This window comes from Alternaria dauci, chromosome 1 (genome assembly GCF_042100115.1).
Source record: "Alternaria dauci strain A2016 chromosome 1, whole genome shotgun sequence".
Classification (NCBI taxonomy): Eukaryota; Fungi; Ascomycota; class Dothideomycetes; order Pleosporales; family Pleosporaceae; genus Alternaria; species Alternaria dauci.
Genome location: NC_091272.1, coordinates 6,363,714 through 6,386,384, shown reverse-complemented (window position 1 = coordinate 6,386,384; position 22,671 = coordinate 6,363,714). Strand labels below are relative to the sequence as shown.

At 52.5% G+C, this 22,671-nt stretch overlaps 4 protein-coding genes across 4 annotated transcripts; 2 read left to right on the top strand and 2 right to left on the bottom strand.

The window, feature by feature from the left end:
* Positions 1-552: 552 nt before the first annotated feature.
* ACET3X_001980 (uncharacterized protein) lies at positions 553-1,420 on the bottom strand. The gene has a single exon (XM_069447331.1). It carries the CDS (start codon positions 1,281-1,283, stop codon positions 666-668), a length of 618 nt encoding a protein of 205 aa, XP_069312222.1. The 5' UTR covers positions 1,284-1,420; the 3' UTR covers positions 553-665.
* A 2,679-nt stretch (positions 1,421-4,099) lies between these two features.
* ACET3X_001979 (uncharacterized protein) lies at positions 4,100-6,340 on the top strand. Its single transcript, XM_069447330.1, has one exon. The coding sequence runs from the start codon at positions 4,406-4,408 to the stop codon at positions 6,179-6,181; it is 1,776 nt and encodes a 591-aa protein (XP_069312221.1). The 5' UTR covers positions 4,100-4,405; the 3' UTR covers positions 6,182-6,340.
* A 2,398-nt stretch (positions 6,341-8,738) lies between these two features.
* Positions 8,739-14,013, top strand: ACET3X_001978 (uncharacterized protein; the record flags this gene model as incomplete). Its single annotated transcript, XM_069447329.1, has 4 exons — positions 8,739-9,194; positions 9,244-9,531; positions 9,580-12,549; positions 12,598-14,013. The coding sequence occupies 4 exons, from the start codon at positions 8,739-8,741 to the stop codon at positions 14,011-14,013; spliced, it is 5,130 nt and encodes a 1,709-aa protein (XP_069312220.1).
* A 426-nt stretch (positions 14,014-14,439) lies between these two features.
* Positions 14,440-16,886, bottom strand: ACET3X_001977 (uncharacterized protein). Its single transcript, XM_069447328.1, has 5 exons — positions 16,755-16,886; positions 16,413-16,527; positions 16,100-16,363; positions 15,598-16,048; positions 14,440-15,503 (listed from the first exon to the last, which is right to left on the bottom strand). The coding sequence occupies exons 2-4, from the start codon at positions 16,452-16,454 to the stop codon at positions 15,845-15,847; spliced, it is 510 nt and encodes a 169-aa protein (XP_069312219.1). The 5' UTR covers positions 16,455-16,527; positions 16,755-16,886; the 3' UTR covers positions 14,440-15,503; positions 15,598-15,844.
* Between the last annotated feature and the right edge of the window lie 5,785 nt (positions 16,887-22,671).

The following is a 22,671-nucleotide window of genomic DNA, read 5'->3' as shown; positions in this document are numbered from 1 at the left end:
TGCTTCAGCAAAAGCAAGAGTCCTGCAGAACTTACCGGGTTTACCCACAACCGTCCCCGGCATCAAAGCCCGTCTCACATACTCTGTTCTCTGGAACGTTTAATGGGCTCACCAGCGATGATGCCCTTTGTACGCACCCCTGTCAGGCTTCTCGGCCTCCCGGTCGATGGGTTCTTGCACATCCATGAAGTCGTCTTTGTCGAAGGATATGCTGCTGTCGCCGCTGAAGGTTATAGTTGGAATGGGAATGAGTAGGGAGACCACCGTGTTGTGGTACAGAACAAGGGGTTAATGAGGGTATTCATCCGAAAGCGTGGGACAAAGCTATGGGAGGTCAAACTAGTGGGATAGATGGGTTCGTTAGCGTAGCCGCAATCGCCGTAGCTGAAAGCGACGGAAGCTAGCAGATTCGGAAGGCAATAAATACCTCTATGGCGTTGGATTGAAGTTTGGGGTGAGAAGAACACAGATGTGCTTTTGCAATTCTTAGGATGGGGCATTTGATCACATCACGATAATCAATATCTAACAAGATGTACATGTGAGACGGATGTACATATTAAGGAGTGTTCATTGTTGATTATTATTATCTGCGTAGCACATCAAGTCGTAAATATTCTATTCGTCTCGTCTTCCAATCACCATCCCGTCACCCTCTTTGCCCATCAAACAAATACCCTCGTCACGTTGACCGAGACACAGGTCGGGTTGTCCGGCTTGCCTGCGCCCAGTCCCCACACAAGGTTGTTGTACTGGTAGCTGGAGTAGGACGTGTCGCAAGCATACCAGCGGTAGAATTCCTGCGTGCTGCCTGTGTTGTTCTCGCCCGGAACATACGCCTGAAGGGTCAATTCGTCCTGAGAATTGAAAGCGAGCAGCGTTGCGTCATCGCTGCCGGGGCTGAGGGTGAAGGTTGCGAGATTGGAAATAGGATCCAGACCAAAAGCCGCCGATGATGGAACGTCGATGGTGGTTGTGTTCAGCCACCAAGTCAGGATGCCGGGTATGCCGAGAGATGGCTCTGGTGCCTGGGAGTAGATGGATGTGTTGAATTGGAAGTGTGCGCCCGCGAGAGGTTCTGGAGCATCCCCCGCGCCAGCATTGCTCAAGCAAAGTGATTCTATGGCCGCGCCGACGTGACAGGCACTAATGGTATCATTGACACCGCCGTCCTCTGATGTGACGACCAGGTAAAAAGGTGCAGTTGTGATGTTGTAGAACGGCTCTTGTGCGCTGGCAGTGGCTGCTGCCGCAAGGGTCAGAGCGATCGATGAGGTCTTCATGCTGGTTGACGTTTCTTAGGTTGGGAGGCGATTGACGCAGGGATAGGTTTTGTGAGGTTTGTTAGGAATGGATTGAGTTGGTGGATGCTGTTGTGAGTGCATTTCCTCAATGACGGCGCGGGCAAGCTTTATACTCACGATCATCCTTCGTAGTCGCCGTATTCGCGCAGCCTCGTCGCAGCTCTATCAAAGGTTCCGCCTGCACAACGGTCATGTGTGCCACCATAGCGGCACCCAGCCAGCCCATGACGTTCCGCTAGCCGGTAGCGTTGCGAGCTTTGCCACACTATGGTGATCCTTTGCCAGTCGGCTGTTCGGTTCCGTATTCAGGGCCGCACGGCATGCCCGATGAGGGACCGTTCACCTCAAATAGGGCAGTCATAGTTCAACCCCGCGCCTTAGCGAACGAAGCTTCCCCCAGCCTGTCGGATAAGCTTTGCATAAGTGCCATAAGTGCCACAGCCGCACAGGACGCCAGGGTGCACGTAGCGTGAGGATCAGCTGTCAGTGCGAAGAGTAAATCGATAGCTCAGTACCATACATGCAGGTGGAAAAGCAACGATGCGGCGAAAGACTACGGTTCTGCGCGTCCGCAATATCGAAGGGTACTGTAAGCACTGAATTGGGAGGCTGATTAAGCCCGGTACGAGATCCCATATGAAAGGGCTCGTGGTGTGCTGATGCACAAAATATTGAGAGTGATTGTGTATCCTGGTACAATACGAAAATGCAGGAAAAGAGGAAGCTGCTTTCGATGACGCAGGGAGGCTGGCCAGCCATAAGCCACCGGAGTTTCTGTTAGCGCCGAATCTTATCGATTCCCAAAGTCGCCGACATCGTCCATGACCTTGGATTCCCAACTTCACACCAAATACGAGACGAACGACTTCAACCGGGTCACTTTCTTCACGACGGTTGGTTCTGTACTCTATACATCCGCCAGTACCTTCCCCATATGAGCGGCGCAGCTGCAATAATACAACGAGTGCGAAGCGCGTCGGGAATAGTTGAATTGGGCTAATGAGGCATTGTATGCTACCGTTACAGCTCCATGTTCTCCTACACGAGAATGGGCGTCTTCGAAGGCGCTCCACATGTCTACTCTACAAGATTTTGTTCAACTACAACGCGCTGACTGGCAATCTACAGACGACAGATACGATGATGGCGTGAAAGCCTTCTAAACATGCCGTTTGTAGCCGCGCGCGAACTCCTCTCCGCTCGGTCATAACAGATAACTCCATTGTGCAACCAACACCTCGGCCGATGAATCACACTAGCGACGTCTTATTCCCCCATCGTACCCACTGGCACCCAAAGCAGTGTCCGGTCCATCATCAGCACGCGCGCTCTTCACCTCGTTCGTTCGCCCTGTGCCTTGATAACCCGATTTCGGTTGCGTCAGATACCAGCAGGTCCAAGTGATCCAGCAGAAGATTACGTCGAACCCCACGCTGCTTACAGCCGGGTGTTCCAGCAGAGCACTCTGGATTCCTACGAAGCCGGCGTAGGCATATGCTCTGGCAGTCGTCCATGCAAGCATCAGGCCGGCATTCCCTAGAACCAATGCCCACATGAAGTTGTAGATCTTGTCGGTAGATTGAGCATCGTCGTTGAAGTACCCAGCTGGCACAATAGCGCGTATAACAGGCAAGACCATCAGGGCGACGTGAGGAGCCATGAGCACTGGCATAAAGTGTGTAGGATGATGCCAATAATGTTCATCGGCCAGTTGCATCGCAGGATAAGCTGTTGCAAATATGGCAAAGAGGTTCAGTAGCCAAGGACCTAGCCATGTTGTCCGACGTACTCCGGACGACGATGGAGCAGGCGTAGGTGGGCTCAGAAGCAGGGTGAGTAAGAAGAGATTTGTAGCAAAGCTGATGGCTACGATCTGGCCAAGCAGCATGAACGCCCAGGTATATCTGATACCACGACGAATGCCTATGTTCGTTAGTTGTTGTCATTCAGCCATACGCCCAGTCGTTTACCTTTCTGCTCAAGGTACAATCCCAGACCCAACGCGAAGAAGAATATCTGATGTGACCACCAATACCTTGCATTGCCGACAATGACAGTCTCCCATGCCTCCCTAAACAAAGAGGTCTCCTTCAACCACAATCCCCAATGTTTATGATGCGGCTCAAGTTCGTAGTAGCTCCGCCACATCAGCCACGATTGGTAGCTGACCTTGAAGTACTGGAACATGTACGTCCATGTCGTGAGTAGGCTGCCCAAGGCAAGTGCACTGAACAGCCAGATGTGTGTTCTAGGTGGGGGCTGGGCGGTTGTTGATTTTTGCAGCACGTTGGCTCTTTTGAAGAGTCTCAAGACGATCAGTACGGCGACAGAAAAACATGTCAATAAATAGGAAAAGAAGATAACGTAGGGCCGGGTGTTTGTGTCGGACCCTTCGGGGGGCGGTTCGCGATGCATGTAACGCGGTGGGACAGAGTACCCTGGCGGACCGAATCCTGGAGGGGCCATGGTGAGACGATCTGAGGGGTTTGTTGGGCGGCCATCACGTACTGTATGCTCTCCCGCCTTTATGCTACCGTCCAAAATGACGAAACGTGTCAAGTGCGGATCAAAGGGCTCTTCTGCTTTGCCGGCAATGTGTATTGATTAAACGGCTATCTTGGAGACCAGCTCTTAGGATGCGGCAGCGGTCGGTTGTTGCGCCAATGACTACGTGGCTGACGCAGGGATGGACGCTCTCCGCAACACGTGCCCAGGTGCTTTGCTGCCAAGGCGCCAGCGCGATCGTCATGTTTTCCCAGGTCCGCCGTCGCGGTCTCGTCTTCGAAGGTTCTCGTTCTTCGATTTGCTTTGCTTTGCTTCAAGCATCTCTCCTCTCCTGTTGTGACCATCGTTTGCTTAGCTCTTACACATTCTCACACCATCATTTCACTACAACGTACTGCAAACCGCGGACATCACAACACGGTGATGTCAGGCACACGGACCATTTAAGCTTCGCAAACCCTGATTGGCCGTTAGTTCATCATTCGGACCTCACCGCTAGACACAGGCTACCAGACGCCCAAGTTTCGTAGCTCCGTCGATATTTTCTCATCTACATAGCACTGAAGGATTCACACATTCGTCAAGCTACTGCAACCATGGCCGACACGCCGCAGACGACTGCAGGTGCCGATCCCAAGGAGGTCAGGGTCCTCGAGCAGCATCTAGACCCAAGCTACGACTTCTCAGAGTTTGACCCAGCAACACCAGCTCAGGAAGATGGCGCAGAGAGCGCTTCCAACGCAGGCGACCGCCAAATGCCAGAATCATCGTTGCGACTACAGGGCGGCGATATCCACCGTGATCTGTACAAAATTGCCGCACAGAACCGGCGGCAAAAGCTGCATCAACGAGCAGCAACCTTTTCTGAAGCAGTTCATTTTGGCCGCAACAGTGCGCCGTCTGTTTCAGATGTTGACCACGATGAACTCCCCGTTCGCGACCAGCTTGCGCCTGGCGGACTGAGACGACAATACGTGCAGCGGCAAAGCAAGCGTGTCAGCTACATCTCGGAGCCTGTCACGCGAAACTTCATCTCATTCCTTGCGCTGTACGGCCAGTTTGCTGGTGAAGATCTTGACGAAGATACAGACGATGAGTCTGCTATTGAAGATGGAGAGGAAGAAGCGCAAGACGAGCGCAGACCGCTTCTCGGACGACGACAGAGTTCAAAGAGACTGAGGCAGCAGGGCGACGCAGACCAAGTAAAGACCTTCTTCACTCTCCTAAAGGCCTTTATCGGTACTGGAATCATGTTTCTGCCCAAAGCCTTCAAGAACGGCGGAATGTTGTTTTCATCTGTTACCATGATCTTGGTATCCGCCATTACCGCACTGTGTTTCGAGCTGCTGTTGGCGACGAGGAAGAGATACGGTGGCGGTGGTTACGGTGATCTGGGTTCCATCGTCGTGGGACCGAGATTCCGTGCCCTTATCCTGGTGTCCATCACGCTCTCGCAAATCGGCTTCGTTTGCGCTGGTCTCATCTTCACGGCCGACAACCTCCGGTCGTTCCTTGACGCTGTTAGCCATGCAGAGGAACCGCTTTCGACCAATGCGCTCATTGGCATCCAGATTGCTGTCCTGATACCCATGTCCTTCATCCGAAACATCTCCAAGCTCGGACCGGCCGCTCTTCTCGCCGACGTCTTCATCCTCATTGGCCTGACATACATCTACTGGTACGACATCTCGTGGATCGCCAAGATGGGAGGCTTCCATCCGTCTATCGAGCTTTTCAACCCTCGTGACTTCACCATGACCATCGGTTCCGCCATCTTCACCTTTGAGGGCATTGGGCTCATTCTTCCCATTCAGTCCAGCATGAAGGAGCCCGAGCACTTCAGCAAGCTCCTCTACCTTGTCATGCTCATCATCACCGTCATCTTCACGTCCGTCGGCGTGCTCTGCTATGGAACTTTTGGCGAGAACGTGTCCGTTGAGGTCATTACCAATTTCCCACAGTCTAGCAAGCTCGTCAATGCCGTCCAGTTCCTGTACTCTATGGCCGTCCTCGTCGGCACACCAGTGCAGCTCTTCCCTGCTATGCGTAACATCGAGCTCAAAATCTTCGGCCGTGCATCCGGCAAGCAGAGCAACATGACCAAGTGGAAGAAGAATGCTTTCAGGACTACTCTCGTCATCCTCTGCGGTCTCATTGCTATCCTTGGAGCCAGCGATTTGGACAAGTTTGTCGCGCTCATCGGAAGCTTTGCTTGCGTGCCCCTAGTGTACATTTACCCTGCCTTCCTGCACTACAAGGGTGTGGCCACCCGTCCTTGGGAGAAATTTGGCGATGTGACTATGATGGTTGTCGGTGTCGTTGCCATGGTGTACACTACCAGTGTTACTCTTGCTAGGTGGTCTGAGACTTGAGATTAGGAAGATGAGGAGTAGGGAGGTCACAGAAAAGTCGCTTTACAGTACGGTGGATATGAGCTCACTTGTCGCATAGTTTGTTATCATGGCATGGTGTTGGGGTATGGATGGTTATATGTATGTTATACTATGAAATTTTGAACGCGCATATGTTGCATAGTTGTATGTGACGATAATGGCATATCAGTACGAACTTGGCTCATCGCATTGATTATGTCGGTTACTCTAAAGCTGATGCTTCTCCTTAATCGCTTGGCAGAACAATATGTCTGTCCATCAGCCTTTCTAAACATATGCGCGGGGCCTACGGAGCTACTCCATCTTCCCATTCCCAAGTTTCTGGAAGGAAGCTCTGTAACACAGGAAGTAACCCGTGCCTCGCCACGAGTACATTGAACGCGATTAATAGTAGATGCATGAAGACGAAACCTATCATAGCCAATGTTCCTCGCGTTCCACGTTGTCGAGCCGCGTGAAACGAAGCGAATATTGCTTCCGTTTCCGCGTCCCGAGCGCGTGACCTTTCCACAAAACGAGCATGTTCCCTCTGCATTGACAGTTCAGTCTCCCGGGCGCTCGTAAGAAAATCTAGCATCTCGAGCGCCCTATCGCTAGGGAGCGACATTTCAGTCGCCTGATTGGAGAGAGAGTCCACTGACTCTCTCCCATCGAGAGCAGACCTTGTTTCGTCTGCCACACTCACAGTAGCCCCAGCCTCGAGTGCAGACGTCGCAATCTCAGGTGTAGTCGCCTCAGCCTCAAGCGCAGCCGCCCTAGCCTCAATTGCAGTCGCCCTCGCCGCCTCGGCTTCAGCTTCAGTGCGTTCAATCTCCTCAACGATCCTGGTCTCCACTCGTTCTATTTGTCCCCATAGGAGCGCCAGTCTCGCGAGCTGCAGCCTCGAACTCTGAAACCACGTTGTCCGACATAGTGGGCACTTATTGCTATTTGCCGTGTCTGCCGATAGAGACCTGCGCAGACACTGGTAGCCGAATATGTGTCCGGAACATCCTTGTGTCTTGACGATCAATACGGGGACGTGTGTCGAGTGGAAAATCTCGTGGCAGATTCCGCATGTTTTTGGGCAGAATGGGTAGAGAGGGTGCGAGGGCATCACGGGGAGGAGATTGTTGTCTAGGAAGGCGTAAATATTGGGAAGGGTGGAGAGTAGCGTATTGTCCAAAGGCGGGGCTGTGGTTGGTATGGCGGTTGAGGTTGGTAGTGGCCCGCGCCTTACAGCTTGTTCTCGGCTGCTCGAGAAAGGTGACAGAGGTCCGAATAGCGTTTCGCTTTGCGTGCGAGTCTCTTCTTGACGTAGATGCATTGACGGCGAGAGAGTATTATCCTGGTGTGGTATCGCCGCACCTGGGCCATGACTCGGAAAACGATTTTCTGATAGGATCCCTAGTCGAGGTATCATAAATGACTGAGGTAGACGGGCAAACAAACTTGGAGGTTCTGATGGTTCTGATGGTTCAGGAGAAAGACGTCGGGGCATCGTTCTTGACCGTTGGGGAGCGCTATTTGGTTCTGGAAATTCCGGTTGTTGAGACAGGACTTCTGGATTTGAAGGACCAGGATCTCGATTTGGAGTAAATACTCTTGACGGTGGAAGAGGCGGGGAGCTCATTCTGAAGAGTTGGCGTCGAGTTGAAAGGTTGTGTCCGTGTAGCAGGGACCAAACCACGGTTGGTGGGTGGTTTCGATATATCAAGTAGGTAAGTGTTTTGGTCGCGGTCGGTTCTTACAATATGGCGCTTCGGGTCTGGAAAGCTTTCAGTGAAACATGAGATTGTGCGCATACAGTGCAAGGACTCACGTCAGACCCACGGAGCTTCACTTCCACTCACCCATACAGCTGCCTGCTTTTCTCTTCACGACGTACGCATTCGATCTATTCGTGTGTCAGGCCTTGTATACTCAGCACCATAAGGATCCAAGTGAGAGAGAGCGCTTCCAAGAATAAAGTGAGAACAGGGTGTGGAGACGAAGGGGTTCACCTCGATGCAGATCAATCTGCAAATCAAGATACTGCCACCTCGTAAAAGGCCGCTTCTGGACGTGATCACTTGCTTGCATGAGTAGAGTAGTGATCATTCTGGAGTTGGTGTCTATAGCCCAGGCTGCAGCTGGTCTCTTAGCAGTCGCCGTACTTGTCCCGGGCGATGGCCGGACGCCGCGACCAAGCTTTCTCTTTGCTGCTCATTCGTAGTCACCTCATCCTCACCTTCTATCATCACCACTCGTCGCGGTTTGACGAGGTTTTGAAGTTCTCCCAGTCATCGTGCCTCGCCTAATGAGGCTATGAAAGCCCCGCATTAGCGTTACTAGCGCGCCTTCCCCTGCAGCGTCTCGCTTTGGCAACGCCAACGCGTAAACACAGACCCTCATCTAACAAAACACGCCTCCACATTTTGCCTTCTCACCACCACGCCTTCCTTTCGTCGCCACTCGCTGCTTCTCATCGCTCATATCGCCTACACTTTGCCATAGAGAGCCTTTATCGTCTTCAACTTTTTCCTTTTCGTCCTTCGGGACACGACAACAGCCCGCCATGGACGACTCCCTAATGGAAGACTCCATCTTCGACGAAGGCGCCAGCTCCGACTTCGCCCCGCCCGCAAAGCCCGCAAAGGCCACCAAGGCTGCCGCGAAACCAAAAGCCGCAGCGACGAAGAAAGCAGCTGGACCTGCAAAACCCCGAGGCCGACCCGCCGGCGCGACGGGCAAACCAAAGGCTGCCGCAAAGCCAAAAGCCGCGCCCAAGAAGAAGGCCAAAGCCGACTCAGACATGGACGAGAACTCGGATGTAGACATGGACGAGGACCCGCTCGATGACGACGAGGAGCTCCTTAAAGACACGCCGCCAAAGGCCAAGAAGGCGCCGGCCGCGAAGAAGTCCAGCGGCAAGCCTCTTGCAGACGTCGCGAATGAGAGCTTTGGCGGAGACGGCGAGGATGTGCCCATTTCAGCGCCCAAGAAGGGCGGCGCGAGCAGCAAGTACCAGATGGTGAGTGCTTGAGGAATGCGCTACAAGGCAACGACTAATACATAGACAGTTGACGCATTTGGAGCACATCATGAAGCGCCCTGACACATACATCGGTTCCGTGGAGCGACAGACAGACAAGATGTGGGTCTACAACTCCGAGAGCGAGTCGATGGAGTTCCGCGACGTAACCTACGTTCCCGGTCTGTACAAGATCTTCGACGAGATTCTCGTAAACGCGGCAGACAACAAGCAGAACGACAAGAACATGAGCGAGATCAGGGTCAACGTGGACCGAGAGTCTGGCGAGATCTCCATCAAGAACGACGGCAAGGGAATCCCAATTGAAATTCACAAAGTCAGTCGCTTTCGAAAATTGGCTCGAGGTCGCTGCTAATTTGAATAGGAACACGGCATATATGTACCAGAGATGATCTTTGGTCACCTTCTCACATCCTCCAACTATGACGACAACCAGCAGAAGGTCACGGGTGGTCGCAACGGTTACGGTGCAAAGCTCTGTAACGTTTTCAGTACCGAGTTCACAGTCGAGACGGTCGACTCAAAGCAGAAGAAGAAGTACAAGCAGACCTGGACGGACAACATGAGCAAGATGGGCAAGGCCAAGATCACCGATATCAAGGCGGACGACTACACCAAGGTCAGCTGGAAGGCCGACTACGCTCGGTTTGGCATGACCGGTATCGATGACGATTTCGAGGCCATGGTCAAGCGCAGGACCTACGATATGGCTGGTACACTACGAGGCATCAAGGTCTACCTGAACGGAGAACGCATCAAGATCACATCGTTCGCCAAGTACATGGAGATGTACACCAAGTCGATCTCGCGCGATCAGGGCAAGAGCGAAGACGACAAGGAGAAGGATGTCATCATTACAGACAAGCTGGACCGCTGGGACATTGGTTTCGCCGTGTCAGATGGTTCATTCAACCAAGTGTCCTTCGTCAACTCGATTGCAACGACATCTGGTGGTACCCACGTCAACCACATCGCCGACCAAATTATTGAGAAGCTCATGGCGATTGTCAACAAGAAGAACAAGGCTGCTGTCAAGCTGAAGCCCGCGCAGATTAAGAACCATCTGTTCTTGTTCGTCAACTGTTCCATTGTCAACCCGGCCTTCACATCCCAGACCAAGGAGCAGCTCACGACAAAGGCTAGCCAGTTCGGTAGCAAGCCAGTCCTCAGCGACAAGTTTCTCAACGCCATCGCGAAGACCGACGTCATCCAGAACATCATGCACTTTGCTCAGCAAAAGGCCGACCAGATGATGAAGAAAACCGACGGCAACAAGCGCAACCGTATAAGCAACGCAAAGCTTACAGATGCCAACAAGGCAGGAACAAAGGACGGACATCTCTGCACACTTATCCTCACTGAGGGTGAGTCAGCCAGTGTGCTTGCTTTGGCTGGTCGTGCTGTAGTCAACCAGGATCTGTTTGGTGTCTTCCCGCTTCGTGGTAAACTCCTCAATGTCCGAGATGCAACTGTCGATCAGATCATGAAGAATGCCGAGATCCAGAACATCAAGAAGTTTATGGGACTTCAGCATAAAAAGGAGTATACCGTAGCGGACATGAAGAGCTTGCGTTACGGTCATCTCATGATCATGACTGATCAAGATCACGACGGTAGCCATATCAAGGGTCTACTCATCAACTTCCTCCAGTGCCAATTCCCCAGCTTGCTCAAGATCCCCGGCTTCCTCTTGGAGTTCATCACTCCTATCGTCAAAGTTTGGAAGGGCGACCCCAAGAACCCGCGCAACATGCGAAGCTTCTTCTCCATGCCTGAATACGAAGAGTGGAAAGAGCAGCACAAGCACGAGAAAGGATGGGACCACAAGTACTACAAGGGACTGGGTACCAGCGACATTCCCGATGCTCAAATCTACTTCAAAGACCTCGACACACACATGAAGCGTTTCCAGGTCATGCGTGAAGAAGAGGAGAAACTCATCGAGCTGGCTTTCTCGAAGAAGAAGGCTGACGCTCGTAAAGACTGGCTGCGCGACTTCGTGCCTGGACAGCATCTTGACCTCACAACCCCAGACATCTCCTATGATGACTTTGTAAACAAGGAGCTTATCCTTTTCTCCATGGCCGACAACGTGCGATCGATTCCCTCAGTTGTCGATGGTCTGAAGCCCGGTCAGCGAAAGGTCCTATACACCTGTTTCAGGCGGAACATCAGAAAGGATGTTAAGGTTGTTGAGCTTGCAGGTTCCGTTTCTGGATCCACCGACTATGCTCACGGCGAAGCTTCTATGCAAGGAACTATTGTCAATCTTGCGCAAAACTTTGTCGGTACCAACAACATCAATTTCCTCGAACCCAGTGGTAACTTCGGTTCGCGTCTCAAGGGTGGTGCCGATGCTGCCAGCGCCAGGTACATTTACACACGCCTTTCGCCATTTGCACGACGTATCTTCCACGCCCACGATGACTCGCTGTTGAAGTACGGTGAGTCGGATGGTCACAAGATCGAGCCCGAGATGTTCGTTCCCATCCTGCCCACGATTCTTATCAACGGTTCGAGCGGTATTGGTACTGGCTGGAGTTCGGAAATCCCCAACTTCAACCCCATGGACATCATTGAGAACATCAGACGCCGTATGGCGCCAGGCGCGACCAAGGAAGACATGACTCCTATGGTTCCCTGGTACAAGGGCTTCACTGGTACAACAACAGTGCTTGGTCCTGATCGCTACCAGTTCACTGGAGTTGTCCGACAGACTGGCGATAACGAGGTTGAGATTACGGAACTACCGGTTCGCTACTGGACACAGGACTTCAAGGAGAAGCTCGAGGAGATCATCAAGGCTGAGAAGGGTCCTTCTTACATCAAGGATTACATCGACTACAACACCCCAGACCGCGTTCACTTCATCATCAAGATGGAAGATAAGTACATGGCAGCAGCGCTTGCCAAGGGTCTGGAAGAAATGTTCAAGCTTTTCAAACCTCAGTCGACTAGTAATCTTGTCGCTTTCGACGCACATGGACGCATTCACAAGTATGCAAGCGTTCTCGATATCATCGAGGAGTTCTACCACGTCCGTCTGCGATACTATGAGAAGCGAAAGCAGCACCAGCTTCAGGTTATGGAGAAGGAACACCTGAAGATGACGAACCAGGCCAGATTCATCCAAATGATCATCGATGGAAAGCTTACTGTCTCGAAGAAGAAGAAGACCGTGCTCGTTCAAGAGCTCAAAAAGCTTGGTTTCACCCCCTTCCCCAAGGTTGAGGAGGCCAAAGCTGCTGGCGAGGTCGAGGATGTCCAGGAGGACGAGGAATCAGAGGAGACTGAGGCGGAGGTGAATGCGAATGACTACGACTATCTGCTGGGTGTAAGTGCTACCAATCCTATCCACAACATTTGAACTAACATCTCTTAGATGGCCATTTGGTCTCTTACTCAGGAACGCGTCGAGAAGCTTCTGAAGCAGATTGGCGAGAAGCAACACGAGATCGACACCCTCATCAAAATGTCACCCAAGGACATCTGGAATGTTGATCTTGACGCCTTCATGGACGAATGGAATATTCAGCTGGAGGAAGAGGTCAAACGCAAGAAGAAGATCGCTGCCGTCACTCGCCGCCCGTCCCAGAAACTTGGCATCGGTGCTGGCAAGATGAAGGGAAAGAAGAAGAGAAAGGCGGATGGCAGTGACTCGGACGACTCCGGATCTGACTTTGGACCGGTTAAGAAGAAGACAAAGCCGAAGAAGGAGGGATTGCTTAGTTATCTACAGCAAGAACCGGTCAAGAAGCCTACTGCGGTTGATGCTCTCAAGAGCAGCAGCGCATTTGGCTCAACTGCGCCGCAAAAGCAAGGCACTCTGCTCGCGCATCTCGTCAAGAAGAAGGAGGAGACACCGCAGACGGACGGTGGAGAAGATGGCAGATCAGCTTCCGCAGATTCAGCGCCAGCACCAGCCAAACGTGGCCGCCCTGCTGCTCCCAAGGCTATAAAGAAGGACCCAGTGTCAGACGATGAAGACTCTGATGTCTTCGCTGCAGTCGCTCAGGAGGCAGCGAAGGTGCCCTCGAAGGCGACCGCATCCCGTACTGCTCGCAGCGCAAAGAAGGCAGCCCCCAAGTACAACCTGGGCAGCGACTCTGACGATGATGACGATGACCTTCTCGGCGATGTTAGCAGCATGGTCAAGACCATCGGATCCGGTACGAATGGTGTACCAATGTTCAAGGCCACCACCACTGCCCGTCCCGCTCCCGCCGTGAAGAAGAACAGCAGCGCCATCGAGATCGACGGCGACACTACCAACTACGAAGCCCTAATGCCTCAGTCTTCGCCACAGCGGCCCCCTCCTCGCAACGTCCACGACACAATCATGAGCTCTGACGAGGATGACTTTGATCTCGGAGCAAAGAAGCCAGTTGCCAGCAGGCTCACTGCAAAACCCAAAGCCGCAGCCGCAAAACCAGCACCCAAACCCAAAGCCGTTGTAAAGAAGCCCGCAGCCCAGAGCCCCGCAGCGAAAGCTTATGCAAAGAAGCACGGTAAAGACGCAGACGCTGCTAAGCCCGCACCCAAGGCTAAGAAGCAAATCACGATCGACTCCGACGAGGATGAGAAGATGGAAGATGCGGATGCCATCGCCAACGACATCCTATCTGACTCTGGCGATGAGGAACCGACGCCTAAGCCAAAGGCTGCTGCTCGGGCTCCCGCTGCGAGACCGGGACGTAGGGCTGCTGCTAAGCCGGCAAAGTATGTGGTTAGTGATGATGAGGCAGAGTCAGATGAGGCGAGCGAACCTAGCTTCGATGATGACGATGATAGCGAGTAGGTTGTGGGAGAGCTTGCTCATAACGCATGGTGGTACAGTGTGTTTGGGTGTTTGATACCCGGGTTATCGGCGTTCTGTATGTGATGTGTGTTTCGAGATCCCTATGGGAACTCTGATTCATGGGGTGTTCGGCGTCGACGTTCAACATACTTTCCCAGAGTGTATATTTACTAGAGATATAGTATAGTTCGCCAGAATCATGGACTTTAAGATTGTATAAATTGCTGGGTGTTGCATTCATCATCTTTGTGATTAATGTGAGCGTGCATTGTTTGGCGCAGCCTTGATGCCTCTTCGCGGAATGTTTACTTTGACGATGTCTTGTACTCAACGTCTCTCGTTGTTTCTATACGATCCATTAAGCCTCGGTTTTTTCTGGCACTCACACGCTATCGCAAATCGTCAGTGAAGGCACAGCTTCTCCCCTTTTTCGCGCCGATTCTGCCACATTGGCTTTGTCTCTACATGGTCACTTCTATCTACTGCTCATGGCCTATTTGCTCGCGTTGCCATCATTGTCTGTAGACTAGCTCATTCTAAGTGACGCTCAGGGGGTATATGAACGGATAATCTTAGGGCAACTACTCCACCACTAGAAGGCAGAACTCAACCAACATACCGCTCGCTCACCATGTCCTCGCAACTCATTCTCCGCGCCTTCATCGTAGCCGTCGTTCTACACGAATTACTTGATCTGCGCGATTCATGGCTAGTCTCTGTTCCCCTGTGGTTGGCGGTTTACTACCTCATGGCTCTCATCCAATGTCGTCTCCTCGCCTACTCTTCAGATGAAGACGATACGGTACCGCCGAATGTGGATACTACACCGCCATCACCACCCCCTGAATCTATTAGAGAGCCGACTATGAAGACAAGTCCAACATTCGTCCGTGCATCGGACGAAGCTGCGCCCACCAAGGTCGTTGCGTCTTCTCAAGGGAAGTCATGTACGGATAGTCAAGCGCCAGGACGATGATATGACATCGTAAAGACGCACCGCTACGATATTCTCGGAAGAACCAGGAGGATGCGAATGTAGACCACGCATATGCGCGACGAGGTGGGTTCCCAACGACGGTTTCATCCGCCGCAATATCTGCGACGGTTTCACGTGGACGCTTCTCCAAAAACTTAACAACAGCAGCCATGTTTCACCCTGTTAAGCTGTGTCAAATCTGATAACCTTAAAACCTGTTGCCGCGGGGGAAGGAAGGAAAAAAGCTAAAGGTCTAGTCGCCTTGTAGTGCGTCTTGAGCATGTCTTTAGGGGCATGGGCATGGAGGAAACATTCGGCTAGGAATATATGATCGGCCGCTCGGAAGACGCGCGCAATGCAGGGTAACGGGTTATGCTGTGGTACCAGGCGCTATGCGATGCGGATATCACGGCTGAGAGGTTGCGCGTCGTGACACAGGGAAGAGCATCCTGAAGATTGAAAGATGGCTGAAGCTTGAGGCTGGGTGTGGCTGACGCGTGCCGAAATGAGTGGGCTATGACGTCACGCTTAGCGAAACATTTTCCCAACCACAAGACGCAAGACAGTGTGTAAAGGCTTTAGGGGTGTCATAATTCAAATCGTATTACCTATAGTATTATTACAGTCGCTAAAGATCAATGTAAACGCCGCATGTCGTCGTGGACGTTTCCTGGTATCCTATAATCCATCGCGTTTCCATTCCATCCTATTCAGCATGCGCATCAAGCGCGATGTATTTCCGTCTTCATATCATATATATTCTAAATCGTGACGCGTGGTATTGAAGTAAGCTCAGACCTCGCTGGCATCTGATCGTGTACTCCAAGAACCGTCAGAGTAGATTCTGCAGGCATCCTAGACCTGGCTCATGGCAGGACCACGGCGGATGCCGCCGCGAAGGTTGGCGCCACTGCCGCGTCCGTTCATGAAGTTGATGGCAAGGGTAGCGACAAATGCAGCCCATCCGAACCAGAGGAAAGCAGTGGTGGCCTGGGCCTGACGACAGTTCTGCTCGGTGTCTGCGGAGCTGTTGAGGACGCTGTTGGAGCGGGTGTATGACTGTGTGCGATTAGTCCACGTTCGTCGTGTCGTTGAATGAACAAGACTTACATCGTTCGAGCAGCTGTGCGCGCCAATGTATGCGGGAAGAGCAACGGCGGCGCAGAAGCCGAAGAGCACACTGAGGGCATCCAGCGCGATGTCGACAACAGGGATGCTGAACTTCTCGATGAAGGACGTAGGTAGGAAGTAGAGCAATGTAAACAACCACCAGATACCGACGAAGAGCGAGTAGTTGATGATGGAGTGCACTCCCGACCAGGCACGCGCAACATTGTTACCCATGAATGCCGTGACGAGAATGGCGCAGATCAACTATTCCATATTAGTAGGAATCTTCTGGATGCGAACGCTATAGACATACCTGCCAGGCGCGAAGGCCCATGGAAACTGCTCTTGAGACCATTTTGTTGATGTGTATATGAAGATGTGGGTATAGGGTTGTTGTACTGATGCGAACAAACTCAGGTTTATCGTTTCTAGCAAAGCGTCAGGGTCTCTGCGGAGATGAATGAGTCGGGTGGCTGAAGCGAGAAATCTCGGATGAATGATCTGCTGGTTGGAGGTTGGGCTGGGGCTGGAGAATTATAGCAGTGGGCGGGAGGAAGCGGGTGGTCCTGTCGCAGCGTCATCGGACCCTGGGCAAGTAGCCAGTGACGTATGAGGGTCCAATCGTCCCTTCCACGCCGGAACCATCGGTACTTACCTTGCTATCGACGCCGATCACAAATTGGCTTTGGGATGGAATTTGGAATGCCTGGTGTTGTCAAGGTTGTAGTGCAGGTAATCTTTCAGTGAATTCTGAATATTATATACACAGTACATGCTTATACATCGTTACGCGGCTGTGTACTTCGTTGCTGCGCAACAACAGTGATGATGCAAGCTCGCGCAGGGATGGCCCGTCAGCGCTATCAACCACGCTGACGCCCCTAGGCACTTCGCTCGCATGACCGCACCGCCAGCCTAAAGTTTTCTCCGAGGGAGCTACTGAAGTCTTCTACGTAAGGATGAGTTGCTATGACATGTGCTATCGTGTCCAGACCATTGACAGCACCAAAGCTGGCATTGACGACATGAGTGTAAGGTCTGAAGTTGGCTTTGCTGAGGTCTGGATCTGCATGGGCGACGTCCCCGGATCGACGGCGTGATCGTCATCGCTGCGCATCGTGCGAACTCCGATCTTTCTGTGTGATGCGGATGGACCACTGTCCTCGCACGAACATCGTTGGCTATTTTGTAACAAATCGTCAATTGTGACAAGCATATTATGTCTTAGCCTGTAAATCATTGGTCGAGGATACTCGACATTGGGGCTTTGATTTCCCTGAAACGAGAAGGATGTGTTTTCTTGAGTGACTCGGCCCTTTCGCAATAGTAGCGTTGATGCGAAAACCTGATTGCATTCTTCTACGCTCTTACACTTGCGAGTTCTCCTATTTGAGAAACTCTGTTGGTTTTGATCGTTGAGAATCGTGGTAGTTGTTGGTGGCTCCAAGCTGGTCTGTGTCATTGCAGTGCAATAAGGGCATTTCTATACATTCGCGACGTTTGACACAAGTAATAAAGATCCTGTTTAGGAGACGACAAAGTTAAGCAAAAATAGTTAATTCATCTACATATAGTTGTCCAACCGGTATCTGTATTGCAAAGACAAGAGTCTCAGTCTAGGCGACTTTTGACGGCTGGTCGTCCAGCTACCCGTCTCCGCTTCAAAAGCAGGAGGGTACCATGGACTGATTGATCTTCGACATTCCTTCGACAGCGGGGCGGCGCGTCAACACCTCCTCATACCAATGAAAGGTTTTGAAAAGGTGGTTTGATGTCGGTACAGTCATAGCTATATGCAAGACTCATTGTGATCCGATGAAAGGGGCACAAAGGCCATGAAGCGAGGAAACGTGACATTGCATGATGTAGCTTCCATCGAAGGCTCGAGTAAATCAAGCCTTCGAGTATCTGCAATTCCGACATGAGCATGCGGATGCGCCATGTTTGTACCGTCTTGTGATTGAAGCTCGAGTATAGTACGCGAGAGGCAGTAGAGGCAGAATCTCGGGCCAATTCTGTTGACTGGGGAATATATCGAGAAGGTGGATACTATACTTGATCAATGGTGGTTACAAGCGCAGTACACCTGGCTAGAGAGAACTTTGCAAGAGGGTGACTACGCTTCTCGTCACGTTGCGGAAATGGACCGCCGCAACAACCTATCGTGTTGCTTACCTTATATGTACGCCCGAGCTGCTTGTCAACAGTATGCGACATACATGCAGCTTCCGGCTCATTGGCCGAAGAAGCGCCTGGAGTCGGAATGTCTGCATATACACATCTATCTTTTTGTCGGCGTCGGGCGAATTTCAGCGATCTTTGGTAGTGTTCGCAGACGCTCATACCGATCCCAGTCTCGAAGGAAGAGGAGGGATATGCTCGTAGAGGCGTCGAGAGACCGTTGCGGCAGTTGAAGAACTTCTGTAATGGCGCACCGTGACTGCTGCCGTCGTAGGAGCGTAGGAGCGTAGGAGGGTTCGGAGAAGGTTACTCGGGGGGCTGAAGTGGCGGCGGAGGTTCTAGGAAAATTCAAGGGGACTAAGAGAGAAAGGGGATAAGAACCAGGAGGCGCTACAGAGGAAGTGGTGATCCTGCAGCTCTTGGAGGCTCCTTTGCTCAAGGCGGGTGTGGTGGTGTCGTAAAAAGGAGGGACTAACTGTGTAATTGAGCCAAAAGCCATTGTGGGGACAGCCGAACGGGGATCAGGGCGGCGGAGGAAGGTCGGCCCAGAAGAGACAGAGTAAACGAGCAGCCAGAAAGAGCTTCCGGAAGGAAGAAGGCAACTTCAGAGAGCATCTAGCGAGCATTGAGCTCCTAGATTACCTTCACAGCAGCCTGTTTGCTTCCGTGAATGGCGATGCTAGTTGCCACACCTTCTAGGTGACCACAATGCTTTCTGGCTTTACTTCCCTGAATCCTAAAGAGGTACCTCTGTCAAACAGACAGCGCTCTAGCTTACCCCTCCTGCCCCTGCATAGAAGGTAAAGTTGAGGTCTGAAAGAGCTTTGTAACCCCTAGAATGTCTTCGCCTTGAATCCCGCGTGATGTTGTGATGTTGTTGTGATGTTGGACTTGGTCTTTCCTCGGGCATGGGCCACAATACCCGTGATGTTACCTCGAGCGTCAACCCATAGTCTCAAAACACCCCACCCACACGGACCTTACAACCCCCAATGTGACCACAGAGAAGCTATTAGAAGGCTGTAGCCCTCTTCCTTCAGGGTAGATGGCTTCAGCGACGGCGGCTTCCGCCTCCCAGCTTCAGCAAACTCTTTCTGGTCTGAACAGATCGCGCCCTCAACGCGCAACCAGAAAACCTGCAACTCCTAGCCAGGAAATACTCAGCGGCCTTGAAAACTCCCGCTCAATCAAGGGCTGTGCAAAGAGTGCAAGCATGGCGACGCCCTCGACAAAGACGCCCTCCCCTCTCAGCCATACGGTCGAGGTCAGAAGCCCAAAAAACAGGCTCTCAGCTCGCCTTCCACGCGAGCACGACTCCTCGAACACTCACAGAACAGCGACCCTGCACCCAATATAACCCCCTTCGCATTACGATAGGTTACCAGGCCGACGACATTGCGGGGTCACCCCAGAAGCCCCTCCATACCTCGCGGCGGAGGTGGGAATACATTCTCTCGAAGACAGCAAAACACCACGACAAAGGGAAGGATACCACGCGAGAAGTGTTACTCTTGAACATGGAAGGCTGATCAGACAACACAGAGTACGACCGAAACCCAGTGAGACTCCATAGCGGATGTAGCAGGCTCTTTGGAGACCACCATTTCAACGAGCCTGACAGAGAGTCGTCACCAGACCCCCGCAATTCAAAGTACCAATTAAAGCTCCAGTAGTAACACCATTCGGGTTCAAGGGCGAAGACCCGAAGATGGGGACATCTTATGGTACCGGACCTAACGGCAGAGCGGATACCATGGCCAGCTCCGCGGGAGACTGTCAGATGCCAGAACACCAGAATCTGTCAATACCACCGGACGATACCCCGCACGCAACTGCGAACGATATCCCTGCGAGACCTCGAGCAACGCCGGTGTGCAACTACAAACATCGTTTTCGAGATTGAGGTAGCCTTTCGTGGCAGGCTGGAATGGCGGCAACAACGCGGAGCTTGGTATAGCTGTGTGGTCTGCGCATAGTTGTATGAGACGTCTTTTACAAGCAACCACCAGGCCTGTCTACAAAACTGCATGAAGTTCAAAGCTGGGGTACATGCTGTCTTGATGGTGATGCGGGCCATCGGCGTGAGATGCTGGTACGGCCGTTTGACAACGATCGGATGTCTTGCACATCGGACCGAGGATTTAATATATATCCAGGAAAGGTTTACCACCGTCGGCTCCAACAGGGCTTCCAGAGGTCCAAATGTCGGCTATGCTGTTCAGCAAGGGCATACAGCGTACGCGTCTCGAAATACCATGATGTTCTGACACGCCACTTTAGTATGACACATCAGAATCAACAAGTATTTGAGTTCTCTACGAGGAAGAGGGAACCGTCCGGAGAAGAGCATCAGGCGACTGCCACCTATGCGGGCACATCGTTGAATGGAGGTACCCGCCGAGCTTGGCTGTGCTGAACAACGCCAATGCTGTGCGCAAAATGCGGGGTTGGCAGGATGCTTCGCAGCCAATATGCGAAGCCGAAAGAGGAGTCTGTCCAACAGCATGCCGTGTCTCGTGCGCCCAGCACCAGCCAGACACACTGTAATACCCTGACATCTGCAGACGGGAAATGCTTTGTGAACCACTCAGGAGTCTTTGCGACGTCGTTTGCAACTAGCTCCAGGAACGCTCGGTGTGTAGCCATCGTTTGCTACACACATATCAAGCGCGGCGTCGAATAGGAGAAGCCCAGAAGTGCCCACAAGATCACCGCGTTGGGCGGGGCATGCCGCGGGTGCGTCAAGCAGCTAAAGAGCTTAGTATCCAGGCCATGGTAGTCGTCGAGCGCGCGTGACTTGTTACACTCTAGGGCTGAAGGCGCCCGTAGTGCTCCTCAAGTCTCTTCTGGGGGCGCAATAGCCTGACGGGATGCAGTGTGATTGATGGAGCTTAAAGCGAAACAGAATGGCGTGCAGTAAGCATGAAGCCCTGGATGAGATGAGATGGAATGGATGTCTTCCGACGGGCCCAACCGAGTCCAGACAGCGAAAGTGAGGGGTTCGTCCACGAAAACCCTGAACATGCAGCCCAACGCATCGTCGATCAGCGATTGGGCTAGCAGAGAAGGATGAGCTCTGGCGAAAGTCGATGAAGCTGTGTCGTCAAAAAGGGTGGTTACAAGAGGCTTGACCAGGGCAGATGGCTCGAGCAGCCGGGCCCTATCTGGCAAGGTTGGCTGCCCCCCAAGAGCGCAGCAATTTGCAGGAGTTCGCCTGAAGCATACACGGCTAGCCACAGTTGGCCTGGCCGTCTCCGCATTTCCTGCGCAACGACCTTTCAGAAGCCCCTGACCCTTGGCCAGCCATGAGCTGCAGAAGCCTCAAAGGCGTTGCATGTCTGCGTGTCTCCAGACTTACGTCTATTCTTCTGTAATGCGCATCTTGCTTCGCCATCTTTACCCAGTCTTCCTGTCAGCCACCTCTCAAACGCCTTGAGATCGCCGTCAGCTCGCCGCGCTTGGCCTGGTGGAGTCGTCTCCTGATCTGACAAGGCGCGCGGAACACAGAGTGTCTGCCGCGTCTGCTTCCCAACGTTTCGAACGATCGCCAAGGCGAAACTCTCCTGCTGTCAGTCTGGCCTCTGCAGAAGGTGTCCTCCCCATTATATTCTCATCCTCTGCCGTCCGGGTTAGAGGGCGACATGTGCTCGCTTTAGCAGTCGCACGTCCATCCTCCGAACAGTTTTGTCCTTGATCTGCGGGACAGCCCTGGGTTTAGCAGCGTGGCGCTTCCCCACACTCCAAGCACCCGGTGCCTTCTTGCCGATCCTAGGCTTGTGTGATTCCATGCGACGACTGATGCCATAGCGGATCGTATTCGTGTTCGATATCTTCGAGAAGAAAGACTAGGGATAGACTGGTTCAAGAGTTTGGCGCTTGGTTTGCGACATTTTGAGGTATGTCTCCGCCGATCTGCGACGGGCGTGCCCGCGCCGACATTGTGTTGCAGTGCTTGATGCTCACATCCTGTGCTAGTTATCTTCCGAATCCGTTTATTTGCATAGAGTCATTGTGGGATAGAACTTGCCAGGTAAGTGGCTCTTCTGTCATCGTCCCGCGCCACCCAAATGCTGTTGTCGCGCCCGTGGGCCGCCGCATCAGGCTTGCGGCCTACATCGGGCTCTACAGTGGGATGTGCTTGCGTGCAATGCCATGAGGCTGACGATGTCGAGTAGGGTATACCGTTCTTCTCCCGATAGATCTGCTTTGGGCATCGAGCTCCGCGTCGCGTAATTCTTCTAGACAAAGTCCTGTTAACTAGGTAAGCAGAGCCTGATTTTCCTTGTCCTTACTGCAGCTGTCCCCCTCGTCTGCTGTCGTTGTGGACGCACTGCTGGTGAGTGAGTGATGTCGTGGAGAATGTCGAGATGTTCCAGCGCTGGCGGAGTTGA